Source organism: Corapipo altera, unplaced genomic scaffold, assembly GCF_003945725.1.
Source record: "Corapipo altera isolate COAL_440 unplaced genomic scaffold, ASM394572v1 0, whole genome shotgun sequence".
Classification (NCBI taxonomy): domain Eukaryota; kingdom Metazoa; phylum Chordata; class Aves; order Passeriformes; family Pipridae; genus Corapipo; species Corapipo altera.
The window spans coordinates 41,429,709-41,445,461 of NW_020884872.1; the positions used below are offsets into that span (position 1 = coordinate 41,429,709).

At 37.1% G+C, this 15,753-nt stretch overlaps 1 protein-coding gene across 5 annotated transcripts in view; it reads left to right on the forward strand.

The window, feature by feature from the left end:
- The window catches only part of ABCC4 (ATP binding cassette subfamily C member 4), a 146,074-nt gene that overhangs the window by 122,688 nt on the left and 7,633 nt on the right, over positions 1 to 15,753 (forward strand). For all 5 annotated transcript variants that reach the window (XM_027645455.1, XM_027645466.1, XM_027645492.1 and 2 more), the window contains one exon: positions 2,132 to 2,237. In XM_027645455.1, the coding sequence (XP_027501256.1) occupies positions 2,132 to 2,237 (106 nt within the window). The remainder of the gene's footprint in view (positions 1 to 2,131; positions 2,238 to 15,753) is intronic.

The window sequence follows — 15,753 nt, forward strand, 5'->3', positions numbered from 1 at the left end:
TTGAAGGTAAGAGTAGTCAGGTAATTGAAATGTTGCTGAGAAGACAGCAAAAAAATATACATGCATTAACATGGGGGTGAAAGCACTGCTATTGCTGTGATGTGGAGCATGATGAACAACTTCCTTTTTAAAGAGATAACACACAGAACTAAAGAGCCTGGGTCTATCCTGGCTTCTCCTCCCATCTCTTTCCTTGATTGCATACTGGTCTTGGTAAAAAAGGAGTTGAGGAACACCTGCTTTGCACCTTTTTCTTTCGCTTCTTTTAGGAAGTAGGAGCAGAAGGACCAAGCCTTCTCAGATTGTGGCCCAGAACAAGCTCATGACAGAACTTAAATGTTTCTGTCCCCAGATAAAGATAGCAGTCAGCATACATGGGAATTCTTATTAAACTTGTTTATATCTCTGATGATTCGTCCTGTCATCAGCAGTTATCTATCTATGCCTTTGTCATGCCAATTGCTTCTACTAAGTTTGTAACAGAAGTTACATTTAGTCCTTCAGAGCATGAGCTCCTATTCCTCTCAGTCATCCTGTTCTTCCAAAGTTGTCTGTCCACTTTTTATTGCAGGTGCTTCTTGACATGGTGACATCAAAACAATTATTTTTGTGTAATTCATGAAGTGATACCAAATATTTATTATGTGCAGACAGATTCAATGTGGAGCACTTCTTCTGTCTAAAAAAAATAATACTTAGAGGAAGACATGCTGCATCAATATTTTATGTATTTTATTTTCCTATTTTTAACAATATGAAGAATTAAGGCTTTACAAGCAACTGGTTGTAGCCAGCAGGTCTGCCTAAGTATACTAGTTTATCCAGATACCTCCTTTGTCCCTGACTTGTAGGCTGGAGATTCCTTAGTCCAACTAACCCCAGTATATTTTGAGTTCTTTGTGGCATCCTTCCATCTTGGATTGGAATTTTGGTTTCTGTACGTTTTTCTCCATTGTTACTACTCATTAGGGTTTTTTGAAGGCTGATGGGAAATATGTGAGTATTCACATGGCCTGGCTTTGTGCCCAGATTGGGAGCCAAGGCTACCTATGCAGTGTGGGCTGTCAGGTGCCTCTAGAGGGCATTCATCACCTGATGGCTGCCGAATTCAGGTTCTCTGACTCACCTTCCAGCCATGCCTCTCCCCTTTCACTGATAAAGAGAGGACTGTCATGTCTACAGGACTATAGACATTAACACCTGACTGGTGTGCTCTAAGTTAGATGGTGTCAATGCTTCTCTAATACAGTTAGTTAATTGAATAAGCTCCAGTTCTTTTGCCTTAACGCTTATTTATACAGCTTAAGAACATCTTAGTGTATTAAGTATCTTACCGTATAATTTTATTTCCTTTTCATTTTCTCAGCTTTATTTATGATAGGTATCACTTCAGCCCTGTACTTGTGTCTATGCTTTAGCTTCGTTTGTATTCTTTACGAGTCTTATGTATCCTTCTGGTATCCTTTTCTTAGGTGGTTAATTCATATAGTAGGCTTGAGACTCTTAACTTGAAATCTTTTATCCCTTTCCTGGTTGTGTGTTCCAGTTAACTCTTTTGATTCACAGAGTATGCCAAGCTTTCTTTTTTCTGTATTCAAGTTCTTGAGCTATTCCAATCCTAGTTTAGTTTACCAGCCCTCTCCTTTAATTAATCCCCTTTTGCAGTTGAAATCAAGAACCTTAGTTCTAGGCTGTCTTGTGTTTGTTCTTCAGTTGATTTGCAATGAAGGTTATTTACTTTCACCAACTTTTCTTCACTACTTGCACAAACTAAAACTCCAAAGAGAATAACAAATTTTTTGGTGTAGAAATCTTTAGGACTATCTGAATCTACAGAATTTTCCTCTTTCTGTATTCAAAGCCTGGGAAATTAGTCTTCTGAAATGAAGCCTATTGCTCTACTTGCAAGAAGAAACTCCTTCCTCATAAAGCATTAGATGATAGATTTTGGAGTATGTTTATGATAACCTCCAAGTCATCTAATATAACAAGACGAAGAGGCACCGTAATAACTTTATTAGCATATTTCCTGCTATACAGTCATGTTTGATAAAGTCATAAAACCTGCCTGCCATTCAGTTATCCATGCAAATATCTTATTCTTGTCTGCATTGCTCTTGCTGTGTTTCAGAACAGATGAGTTCATTCAAAAGACGATCCGTGAAACCTTTGCTCACTGCACAGTGCTGACCATTGCACACCGCTTGAACACTATTATTGACAGTGATAGGATTATGGTAAGACAGTTAACTGCTTAATTTTTTTTTCTTTCCTGAAGAAGAATAATGTTATTGACTCTTCTTAATTTTGATACAAAAGTGGGTAGGTGTTTAAGTCGTCCTTTAGGCTTAACCTAGTTAACCTAGTTATCCTCGTTGCTGTGATTAGCAAGTCACAAAACTCTAGACATAATGACCTGAAAAGACTTCTTACATTCTCTGGCTTTCCAACCCACAAGACGTGAACCCATTGCAGGTGAGGTGCATCAGCAGACCAAATAAACTCTGCCTGTACTAGGAGCCTGCGAAGACACACCCAAGAGGTTCTGGACAGAGTCAGCTGGATTCGGCCAGGCTTATTAATTCAGTCTCGGTGGGCTGAGGACGGCAGTGACAATAGTTGCTGTGGGATGTGTGAGGAGGAAGTGGTAGAGGTTCTGGGGCAGGAGACATGGAGGTAAGGAAACAGCAGCTGCCCTGGGGCAAAGGTAGTGATGGGAGGAGTGGAACTAGGCTGTTGAGGTAATGAACATGGCCAGCTTTCTAAAGCAAGGTTCAAACAGAAAAGGTGAAGCACTACCAATTCAGCAGCCTCTGCCATCTTTGTTCCAAACAGACCAGTGATATACTCGTATCTACCATCTTGTCTGCCACAAAGTGTGTTGCACACGCATGGAAATTAGGAAATACTTGCTGACTATTTTCATAAAGCCAATGGTGTTTCCTAGGCTCTCAGGAAATCAGGCTGGTTTATGTCCTTGAAATGATGTGCAGCCTGCAGTTTTACCATTTTCTGTAATAAGAACATGAGCCCTTTGCAAGTATTTTCTTCACAACTAGTCAGTGAAGTAACTGACTTAGTGGGTAAACTGTGTTCATAAGTGGAACTCAGATTTAGCTGGCCTTCAAGCAGAAATTACCTTTTACCTCCTGGTGGTAACCTTAAAATATACCCTCTTCAACTTTTGTTTTATGAAAGTGAAGCATGGTAAATCTTTCCATGTTTGTTTTTTTTTTTTTACTGGCTGCTCAAAAGATTTTAAAATCTTTGATAAGAGTTACAATGGTTGTCTGAAGTACAGAAAATAGTTTCATCTGCTGAGCTGAATGGTGTTCTGAGAAGTAGAATAGATTGTGAGCTGAGTGATTATAGTTTACTTACAAAGAGAGAAACCAGCAGAACTGCCATAAGTAATCATATAATTGCAAGCATTTAACGTATAATAAATAAATATTTTCTTCACCGGTGAATGCCTCCCTACAGGTTTAATGGATATGTTGGTGTTTTCTACAACTAACGTGAACAAAAGACTTGTGAGGAAACAACTGTGACCTAATTAATAGCTGTATGTGTTTGTTAGCTGTCCAAAGGGGTTTCTGTGGGTTTTGGTTCATTAGCCACCATTAACATGTTATGCACAGAATGCTCTTTCCATGAAGGTATTTTCCTAGTTTTACCTTTATTATCATGAAGTTGCAATGAAAGCTAGATGTTTTATTTACAATTTTTTGCCAAAAATCATTGGAGCAAAGCATAGAAATTCCCCTTTTCTCCAAACTTCTCAGGATAATTGCCAGCTACAGAGCTACTCTACTGCATTTTTAGAGTCTGTACATTATTCTTACCCTTATGTTGTTTCAGTTTAGCCACTATTAAGATTTTTAGTTTCCTATTTGTCTAATAGTCTTTTTTTAATGCCTTTGGTCTCTTTAGAGTATTAAGAAACAGATTTGCAAGAAGATATGTCCTTGAGTCTGCAAACAGTAAACATTTTTCATCTCTTTACTTTGCTGCATATTGATCTCCTTACAGATTTCTGTAATTTCTTGAGAGGGGAGGTTGAGAATCATAGGATAGAAAAAAGGGGAAAACTGACGTGACTTCGTAACAAACCTGTTTTCTTGACATCCTTACTCAGTTAGTGATTCTGTTTATGGACAAATCAGAAATATGATCGCATATTTAGAATGATCAGAGTTATGGCAGGTGTGCTTTTGTTACGCTTTAATTATTTGGTTTACTCAGGCATGTAACTTCTAATGACGATATAGCAGAATTTTGGAAGAATAACATGTTAAAAATGCCAGGAAAAATAATATTCCTCTAGAAGACTAACTATTAATTAATGAGAGTTATTAACAATAAAAACAGCATTCATGGAAAATTAATCATTTACTTCAATATCACAAAAATTGAGAAGACTCAACTAAAGAAAGCTTTCAGTGTGTTATATAATTTGGTTAGTTAATAATGTGTTTTAGTAATTCACGAATTTAACTTGATACAGATTCTTTTTTAAGAGTCAGAAATGCACAAACAAAGTGCATTGTTATTCCATTACCTGGTATTATTAAAAATCCTGGTTTTGTTTCTACTTTAACTGAGACCTCTAGGTACTATGATGCCTTCATTTATAAGGCATCCCAAATCTCTGTTTTTTGCTATCTTGATAAGTTTCAGAGAATGGAGGAGAAAGAACAAAGATAGACCCTAGCAGTCGGAATATTAACCATTGTCTTTTGACAAATAATGAGTAAAGCTTTTTGAAACAACTTTTGAGGAGACTTGTTCAACACTTAATTCGATCACAAAAGTCCAAGCCCATTTCTGAACAAGTATACATAACCTAGGGCTTCGCTCCCTTCCCACTGAATCAGACTGAAAAGAACCTCCTGCTCAAAGCAGGGTCAGCACTAATTTCAGATCAGGTTGCTCAGGGCTTTTTCCATTTGGGTCTTGAAAACCTTGAAAAATGGAAATTCCACAGTCTCTCTGAGCAACCTGCCCCATCTGCCATGAAATCTTTTTTTTCTTATATCCAGTGAAAGCTTCCTTTTCATTTATGGCAATTGTTTCTTGTTTTCCCACTCATTAAAGAGCCTGCCTCTGTCTTCTCAGTAACTTCTCTGTAGCAATGGGAAGGTTGCTGCTAAATCCCCCGAAACCATCAGTTCCCCAGGGTGAACATGCCCTGCTCCATCAGCTTCTCCTCACAGGTCAAGTGCTCCAGTGCACTGGACACCCTGGTAACCCTATTTCAAACTTGCTCAAATTTGCCTTCCTCTTTCTTGTACTGAGGGTCACCATATTCCAGATTTGTGCTGATGAGCACTGAATAAAGCAGTTTCTTTGGTCTGCACTCTTGTTGACACCCATGGAACACTGCTTGACTCCTGTTCAGCTTACTGAACACCAGGACACCACCTCCTTTTCAGCACAGCTGATGCTCAGGCAGTTACTCGCCAGCTGGTACTGATGCAAGAAGTTGATCCATTCCAGATTCAGGACTTTACATTTGTCATTCTTGAGTGTCATGAAGGTCATGCTGGCTTATTCCTTTCGCCTGTCTAGACTTTAATAGCTCTGAATATCAGCCCTGTCTTGAGTGTGTTGACTGCAGTCTCCAGCCTGGTGTTGTCCACAAGGTTTTGATTTAATTCAGTTTAATTGCTGGTTAAAGTAGAACTTTCAAAAAAAACCTGTATGCCCTTAGGGTTAATCCAAACATTAAAAAAAAATAAAATAAAAAAAATTGAGAACAGAAAATAATTTTGTGAAAGTCATGAGAAAACGTCAAGTTGGATGAGTATGGAAATAGGAACTGAACGTGAACTGTTGCATGTCTGCTCACACCCACCATAATAACCGGTTCTATTTTAGAAGAGAAGAAAAGCCTACTGGAAGAGGGTAAAAAGGAAGAACAGAATCTATTTTATACAACTGTAGACAAATCTGGCCTCAGGAGTTGTTTTAATTCTCGTTTGTTCCATTCCCAAAACCATACCTTAGCTTTCATAATCCAGGTCACGCCTTAAGAGTATTTCCATTATATCTGCCTTAGTGATAAACACATTTTATCAGAACTTCAAATGCTTAAAATCATTGAGGGAAGAGCTGTATTGTGTAATGTGATACTCTCTAACCCAATCACCTCGATGAGTAATACTACATTGCACTTGCATAGGACCTTTCATCTGGAAATTGTAACACTCTTTATAAACATTAATTAATTAAACTTCAAACACCTGGGTGAGATAGGGAACTATCCATACAATCTTTGGAACCAAAGTTGGAAAGACTTGTTAAGTCAGACCATCAAATAATACTACCATAAAATTATAATCCAGTGGTTTCCAAGCTCCTTTTTTTTTTCCCCTCTGTGCTGCTCCAGCATATAATAGGACACTTTCTCATTCCTTTTTCTTCATTACTTTGAGAAACCAAGTTGTAGCTCCTTCCATCAGGTGCTAGCAGTACCTTTGACACAGCAGGCACTCTGCTCCCTGGCAGAAGGGGAGGATAGGATAAATGCTGCAGTTACCTCTTCTATGATGGCAAATCCTGGCAGAAGCTCAGCTCAGGCTTGGTTCATTGGCCCCTCACTCCAGGTAGCTTCCCCACCACCACAACAGTTGCTTACCTGTCCTGTACTCACCCTCTGTACAGGGCAAGGACATATTATGTAAATTGCATCTGCACCCTGGGGCAGCCAAGAGGCACCACTCCCAAGAATTCCAGTGGGATCTCATAAAATCCCTGTCACTGGTTCCTCCCTCTCCTCTCTGCTTCCTTCTCCAGGTTGAGAAATACTTTTCAGAAACTGTTTTTACAGAAGAGAAAACAGAAGCATACGGAAAGTGAGCCTCACCCAGGGACGTAGTGGTTCAGTAGCAAATAAAGTATATGCATCTGCCAAAAACCTGATGCAGTTGTTTACTGTATATGCTATGCTGTGGCATCTCTAGAGGAAAGCCACAGAGTAGTCAAAACTTGTGCATTTTCCAATGACAAATATGTTTCTCCATAGAGAGTTTTCATATCAGTGCAATACTTCTTTGAAATGGAAACTCTATATGCAAGCAGAACTTGATCTAGTAATTAAAAACTGTCATTCAAATAGGAAGTTTCTGATGAGAGAATCATGGGAAGAGATTTGATTTATTTATGGGAAAACCTGTTGTGGTTACATCCTGAAATGACTAATATTCAGGCTAACAATACTGTGTACTTCACTGCCAGACCTGAGTTGGTTTTTTGGTCAATAGGAAATGACTTCCCACATCTTTATGGTAAACCTCCCTTGTTCAGTTATTCTCATTTTTCTGATGTTGCGTTTACCGTGGTGGAACATCTGGGTCTCATAAATCAGGCACCGTGTTTTGTGCATCTGTCCTGCTGATACCTTCATGTGAGCTTTCGCTGCAGTGGGCCAACTTCAGATGGAGATGTGGAGAATGTAGGAAGGTAGTGGTGGTACATTTAAATTAGTAATTCTGAGTTAAAGTCACAAATGTTGTAGTCTGTTGACTCTTCCTTTGGTGTGGTTTTTTTCCCACTTATTTAAATATCACTGTGGGATAATGAATCTGTTTTACAGTAAATCTTGATATTCAGTTTAGAGGGGATTACATAAGTCACAAGATACAGAAACATACAATCCTAGTTGTAGAACAGTTCTTTGTGAAAACCGCATGTGCTGCCATTAGTGTTGACTCTCTCATTTTAAGTAAGTACGTATGGGACTGCTTCATTGGTGGAGAGCTACCCACTGTCAGATAGAGGCCCTCAAGTGCTCAAGATGTCTAAGAGAGTTGAACTGGTGAGACTGTAAATATTCTTGGAGCCTGGGACCATAGAACATGAAACTTTATGAAAACAAGAAATAATTAGGACTACATTTAGAACTTCTCTTCAGTCCTTCAAAATTCTAAAGCAGGACAACTGCAAGGGTATAAAATGGTTTTGGTTTTGGTTTTGGTTTTTGTTTTGTAACACAAAGCCAAGAGGGGGTTTGACCTTTTATTAGCCCAGTATCTGGAGTGGTGAAATATTATTGGATATTATACTTGTGCTGTTGAAGTCTGTTCTGTTAAAAGAATTTAAAGGGAGCTTAATGCATTATAGTAGCTAGAATAAATGCCAAATTTTTGCAACTGCCTAGTTGCAGTTTTTCATAAAAACCTTAAAGTACCTTCTGGATCTGAATCCAGTAATTCACAGTAAAATTTCTACATTCATATTAGTGCACCTTCTGTCATTATTCAAAAGGAACAAACACTTAATAAAACTCCTTTTCTGACTTAGCCTCTGTCTTGAAAATATGGACTAGGGAATATTGGAACTAAATTTACTATTTTTTTAATTCAGCCTAAGAAAAATCCCAGTTGTCTTGTGGGACCAAAATGGGTAAAGAAATGCGAAGATAAGAATACGAAGGGTACTCATAGAAGGGGACCTGCATGGAGAGCAGAGGGCCTGGGAACCATTAGGTTTCTCCTATCTTTTGTTAAGTCAAGTCTTTCAGAGTTTATGGAAAAGCTGAACATTTAGCAAATGATTTTTCAGAAATGGTCAGTTTTGTTTTGATTCTGAACAAAGGCAATTTTCACTGTTGACCAGATCTTTTGAAACTAGGTTGATATTTACCAAACAACAAGGGAAAACTAGATCCTTCCATGTTCTTTCTTGGAATTTAATGATTTAGTTCCTCAAATGTCAACAGTGAAAATATTGCTTTCAAAGCTGAGTAATATATGCATCTTTACCATTAAGAAAAGATATGGTAATGATGTATAGGCCATGTTTTGCATAAAATACTGAGCTGTGCCATGGTTGTGTATCAGAGCAAGTCTTGTCAGCTGAAAAGTGTCTTTGACAGCAGTAAATATCACACCTGGCCTAGCTGTTTCTAAAATGAGTACAAATCCGAATGAGCTCGAAAATATACTAGAATTGTTGATTCTCTTTGCAAGTTTTAAGCCACACCTCTCCAAAACCTTGGCATCTTCTAACTTCTTAAAAACTGTTCCCATTTCAAGAGGGCTGCCCAACAAGGTTCTTCTTTTGCCTAAATAAAACAGCTAATTACTGAGGCAGTACTTCAGCTGGGAGCATTCAAACGAAGAGCTGGATTTGAATTCTGCAGGAAGTGAAGCCAGTGTTTGATGAACCTTAATTTCTCATTCTGTCAGGCATTTGTGTGTGAATGTGTTACCATCAGTATAAGAAGAGGATGGTTGGATGATGTTTCTTTGAAGACAATGGTATGGAATCTAGACCATAGTGGAAATACTGACACATCTTTAGAGAATTATTTTTGCTCTCTCAGAAATAGCGTATTACTGTTTAAAAGCAAATTAGTACAGGTCATGCTGGTGGCTGATGCTCTGAGCAGAGTTTCTGATAAGGTGAAACTGTGTGCATGGCAGCTGAGCCACAAGTTCATTGTCATCAGAAACTGATAAAACTAGAAGACATGCTCAGTCATCTGCAACAATATTCCTTAACCTCTTGAAAAGTATAATATCCGTGTAGCTTATCTAACTTTCTAAGGCCCTCAAAAGCCTTATTAAAGAGTGGAATTTCTTAAACTGAAATATATCTTCCATCACTTCAGGGACACATTTGAGCCATTTTTCAATCCCAGTTGAGAAATGTGGCTTTACAGTGATGGAAACAGTCATTACTGATTGACCAAGGGAGAGTTTTGTCAGAGCATGTACAGCTGTTGGTAAGCACTGGCATGAGATCCCTTCATAATCTCTGAGGCGAGGGATGAATTTACACTGATGTAGATGTTTTGAGGTGGGGAAACTGTACAATACAAGAGACATTTGCAGTGCATGGTTTTTACAGGCTGCTTTTCTCCAACAAGATACAGAAGGAGTTAATATCAAATGATTAGCAGTAGAATAAGTCTCATTACTACACACATAATTGATATTTTTCCCCACAGTGTTCCAACCATCTTACAGTGGTGTGCCATCCACTGGAGAAAAAGATAAATTTTTTAAATCTCTGAAAGAAACTTAAAGAAGACTTAGTACAACAATTTTCCAGGCAGTGCTGGATGCTCAATTTCCCCTAAGTTATAACCCAAGAGTAGTTTCAGTTTAAAGAAATCCAGTTTGTGATTACAGAACAAAATGTCTGAAGTTTCCTTTTCTGTGAAGGTGGGTAGGGGTACATGTTGAATCCCAGTGGCAGGTTTGGCATTGTTACAGCATAGTTAAGCTCTGCTGAGGTGAAATATTTTGCAAGTTTGAAAATAATAATAATTCAGATTATAAGTAGGTAAGTGCCCAGGTGTGCTCTGCTTTGTTTGTATGCATGATACATGAAATATACGTTATTTGACACCAAATTTGTCTTCAGTTACCGGTAGAGTAATTTGTATAGGAACCCTGAAGTAGCTTGGGGACTACTTTGATTAAACCTGAAGACTTAAAAAAATTTAAGAACAAAAAAACCAAAAGAGAGCCAAAAAACCCTCCACCACCAAAAATAAATAAAAAAAGGGGGGGACACTTTAAAAAGAATAGAAAAAAAGAAGCTCTATATGGCTCTGATTTATATCTGCAGCATTCTCAATGTTCTTCGATGTTTGCAGCATGTTTAGATAGGTTGATGTTTATAAATGATTCTTCAGAGAAGTATGTGCTTGTTTCTGGTCTGTTTTGACAAACCATGATGAGACAGAAGAGACAGAACATGCTTGCATCTGAACTTAATGGCAACTGGAGCACAGGCTGTTGACTCTTTCCCACAAAGTTATGTATTGTTTTGGGTAAATATATTTCTTATAATATGATGTAACCAGAAGCATCTCCTGAATATTCTCCTCTTCCCAGGACTTTATTGAAGATCATCTTGATGTATGCTCTCTGAGGAAAACATTGTTCAAAGTTGTACTCCTAGCAGAGTTTTGAACTTTAATAATAATTTTGTTGTTTGGTGATGTCTTCTCCAAGTCTAAATTAAATCAGATGTATTCCCAAGGAGATAATTTGCTTGAATTATTTTCCTTTTGAATAGGAAATAAAAACATTTATGATCAACTCTTAAATGTCCCATTTCCCCTCTGGCTTTATGGTGAATATGAACGTGAATAAGAATACTAACCATTCCTCAATAATAATTGAAATAAATTCCCATGCCCCTCTCCTCTGTTGCTGAACACTTCCAACCTTGCGCTGTTTTTTTCTCAGAATGTTTTATAACTATTGTTCTCTTGGTTTGTCTGCTTTTGTTGCTGAAAGTTAGAAAACACAGGATTTAGAACTTTCTTTTTTGTGTCTATGGATAGCTGCAAGTACTTGGTGTTTGTTACAGCATTTGTAAAGGCCCTTTTTATTTCTCTTTCTGTGGATAATGACACTTCTTTTACATATATTAACCCACAAAGAAAATTTTAAAATTCGCTTACAAAATGAGTGCTTGCTTTTCCAAAATCTTGTGCAACAGAACAATATAGGTTAGTTGTAGGAATCATGAGGGAGAAGAGTGTTCTCCTGGCTCTGCTGGAAACTGGACTATCTTGACGTAATATCCTCATCATTCACTGCTTTATTTCTCTCTTTTCTTTGTGAAATGGATCTCTGATTTCTTTTTCACCATTTTATGTTTTCCTTTTTGTCTTCCTTCCCCTGCTTTTTTGTCTTGGTTAATACATTAAACCATGAGGCTATGGAATGGAAATACTGCAAAGTTTGGGGATTTGGGGAGGGACCTAGGCAAGATGGGGGGAGATACCCTTTTAGGTTACAGCTGAGGCAAAATGTAGTTGTCAAACCTTACTCAAATTTAGTTCAGCAACATTTTTGTGGCATAGGCAAATACTGCTTCTGTGCTAACTAGAGTTAACATAAACAACACATTTAAATGGCTAATACTCTTTTCATGTTTGCCATTTCAGGTCAGTCAGGATCAAATACTTATTGTCTGTTTCTCTGTCCTTCCCTGCCATATTTTTTATCTCACTCTTTCTGTGTTACTCTGTGCCTCAAGTATCAAACAAATTGCTATACAAAACTATTGTTTTCTACCCATCATGTTGCTTATCCTTCTGAAAAGATCACAGCTGGGATGAGAAGTCACTGCCCCAGACTATTCACCAAGAATGAAACATTAGATGGAGTAGAATTAGATGGCATGGGAGGATTTTACTCAAGAAAAATATATCATTTGAGCTCTCTTTGAACTTAAGATGTCTCTATATAATGCTGCTTGAGTAAGGCTAATTTGAATAGCTATAGGTAAAGAGTGGTTTAACCTTACTCAGGGAGGTGAGCAAATTCCATTGAATAAAAATTTTCCTGTATGCTTTCTTTTACGTGATCGCCAGCAGCCAATTTGGTAAATTTTGTACTCTTGGAATTACTCTTTCACTAGAGAAAATCCTGTTGAAGTCATAAAGGTGGGTACTTCAAAGGCAAGAAACAGTGCAGGCAAGTTAAAAAAAACCACCAGTCCAAGAGGCTGGAGAATCTGGCCCTGGTTTATGTATGACCATTTTGGGTTTATATAGCTTTTTTGTGTTTGTTTTTATTTTACTACGGGCTGTCTAAATATTTCAGAGGCAGTTAGCTCCCACAGAATGATTGAGTCTTTATTTGTTGTATTTTATAAAGAGTCAGACCAAGGAGCTGAAAACTTGAATGTTTTGTGCAAAATCCCTCTCTCTGAATATCTGCGTTAAAGTCTATGATGAAATCCCAGCCTGATTCATAGTCAAGCGCTCCTGTGTGTGTCCTCTCTAATCTCCCTGCTGATCTGATTTCGCCAGCTACAAGCTTCTCTGGCTTTTCTGTATCAAGTTCCACTGGTACAACTGCCTTGGAACACATCTGGGTTCGATTCTGTTGGATTGTGCAGTGATAAGCGTTGCAAGTTGATCAGAAAATATGTGGCTGGTAAACACCAGATTCCACCTTTCCTGAATGATTAGTTGGCTTTTTGAAGTTCTAATGATTTTAATTTGGCTTGGAGTCAGTGAGTAAGAGTATGCAAAGCCTTAGCCAAAGTACCTATTTATTTATTTAAATTTTATCAGCACATATTTCTTCAAAGACGAGTACCTATCTCTTTGTCTAAGCGCTTTTTAATAAATGTATAAGTATATAAATGTATCCAAGTAAATCAGCTTAAATTTTCTCCATTGTCTCGTAGATGACAGCAGTTAGTAGAAAGTGGTTTTTCTTGGTAAACAGTGTTTATAGAGTGTTCCTGACTTGTAGGAATGATATTGTCTGTTCAGTTTCATTCTTTATTTTTCTTTATTTTTCACTTCAGATTTTTTTAAAAAGTAGCACAGCTTGTTTTCCTATAGTTGTTCTGTCTATTTTCATAACATAAGATTGTTTTTATTCCCCAAGAAAGGCTATGAATAGGTTAATGATTTGTTTAAAATGTGAATGGGGTTTTTCTAGATAGAAATTTCTCGCTCTATCCATTCATCTTCTGGACTTGGCTTTAAGTTTAAAAAGTTTAAAACTTTTCAAGGAAGAATAACTTTTTCCTTTTTCCCATGTTCTCTGAAGGGGAAAGATGGTGTTTGTGGTTTTTTCAGATATTTGCAAAATGAATGTTAAAATTCCAATACTGCAAATATAATTTTTTTTAAACCCTCTGCTTTTCTGTTGCAGTTTTTTACTTGTAAGAGACATGTTTAATGAAGGTACTTTTTGTTTCCTTTCTTAAGGAATGATTGTATAATGTAATGCTATGCTGAAAAAATCTTTACTTATTGAAGGCACCAAAGATGTTCTATGTTGTGGCATAGATTTAAATGTTGAATTGTATATGATAATTTATTGCATTTTTAAGGAAACTGTCCCTAACTGTGACATACTGTGGTATAGAAAAGATTGTGATTAAAATTATGTTTGTAATTAAACATTAAATATTTGGATTAAATGGGATAGGACTAATTACACTGAAAAATAAACATCTGTGCAAGTATACCTTTGCAGGTGAAATATTGCAGCTATTGCATATTAAATGACTATATATTGTGCTGTGCAATATTACTAATATTTCAACATTTTTCCATGAGCACTTTCTTCAGCTATCATACCAAACAGTACTGAAAATCACTTGCAAAGAAAAATCATAGTATAGCCTGGATGCTCTAAGTTATGAGCTTTTGAAAACAGCAAATATCTTCTTGTAGGTTTCTGTGCATACAATTTATAAAATTAGATGTAATTATGCTGCTGTTGTTGGCTGAGTTATTTTCCATTCAAATGCCATGTACTTAACTGAACCGGAAGGGAAGGGGTGGGTGCTTCTCCCCAGGTGTTGGGTCCCTGGTGTCAAACAAGTCAACAGTGATCTCTGCAGCACCTTATTTTCACTGTGGTGCAGACAAAGGGATCAGCTCAGCTGTGCCCCTTCATTGTGGGTTTTGTCATTAACCGGGGTCTAGGCCACTTGGAGATCTGCTGTGCCCTTGGCCATCAAGGTGCTTTGTTTCAAGGAGCCACACAGGCAAAGGGCATGTTGGAAAGTTTCCTCACAGGACGTAGGATTTACCACCAAACTTATTAGAGATTTTTCTTTCAAACAGAAGTTTACAAGCTATTTTTGTTATTTTGGAAGTTGTCCTCATAATACCTTTTATTAATTTCTTTCATGAAATGAACAGCTCCGTTTTTTTAATTACTTTTTTTTTCCTCACAAATATGTACACCACAATTATGGCTTGAGTTATGAGTCCTTGAAATCCTTTTTTGGGGCAATATCTTTGTCAATAGCATGCCATGTGTATTCAGTTTTTTATTTATATAAGAATAAAAATATTTTCTGAATTACTTTGTTTTCTCACATAAATTCTTTTTCTCTTTTTTTTTTTAAACTTCATTACTCCTACTCATGGCCTAAAGTACTGAACTTGTAGACTAATACCCAAATCTCTTTCTTGAGTCAATACCATTAATTTATTAGCCAGTTAGGTATTTGAGTGCATTGCATTTGTCAATATTGACATTTCTCTGCTATTGTGTTTCTCATTCTTTTAGGTTAGTTAGGTGTATCTGACTCTGTGGCCTAGACTTACCTGCACATTTTTATGTCATTTGCAGGTTTGTCACTTCTCTGATACCTCCTTTTCTGATCACTAACACAATCATAGCTACCATGTATGCCAGAATCATGTGGTTCCTACCTCTTCAGCTTTCTACAAAGAAAAGTGTATTGTGTATTTCTAATCTCAGTTTCTGTCCACGTTCTTGAAAACATTTGCCCCTTGTAGCACAGCTATTTAGTTATACCAGATATCTTTTGGAAATCCATATAAACCATATCTCCTTTACTTTTCTTATGGTGCATTAAGAATTGTATCACATTTGTGATTGCTAATGCTGTAGAGAACAAATTCTACCTGTGATCTGTGTGTCTTTTTCTGACTGTTTTAATGACTGTCTTAACTAAATTACTGTCCTATCTCAAAATATATATGCTAGTCTAAAAGTTCTCTGAATTAATCCCATAAGGTTTTTCAAAATGTAAGCACAATATTTGCTATCGTACAGTCTTAAATTGAGTCACTAGTGTGAGAATATTTTCTTAGAGGTTCAATCAGATTATTCCTGGGTTTTTTTCTGATATTTTTGGCTGTGTATATTCTCTGTAGCTTGCTGACTTAATGCCTTTTTAATTTCTCTGTTGTTTTCTTCTTTCTCCCTTCCCCTCTTTATGGGTACCTATGCCTGTGGTGGTGGCATCTCATCTTTTTTTATGTAGAAAGAATAGGTT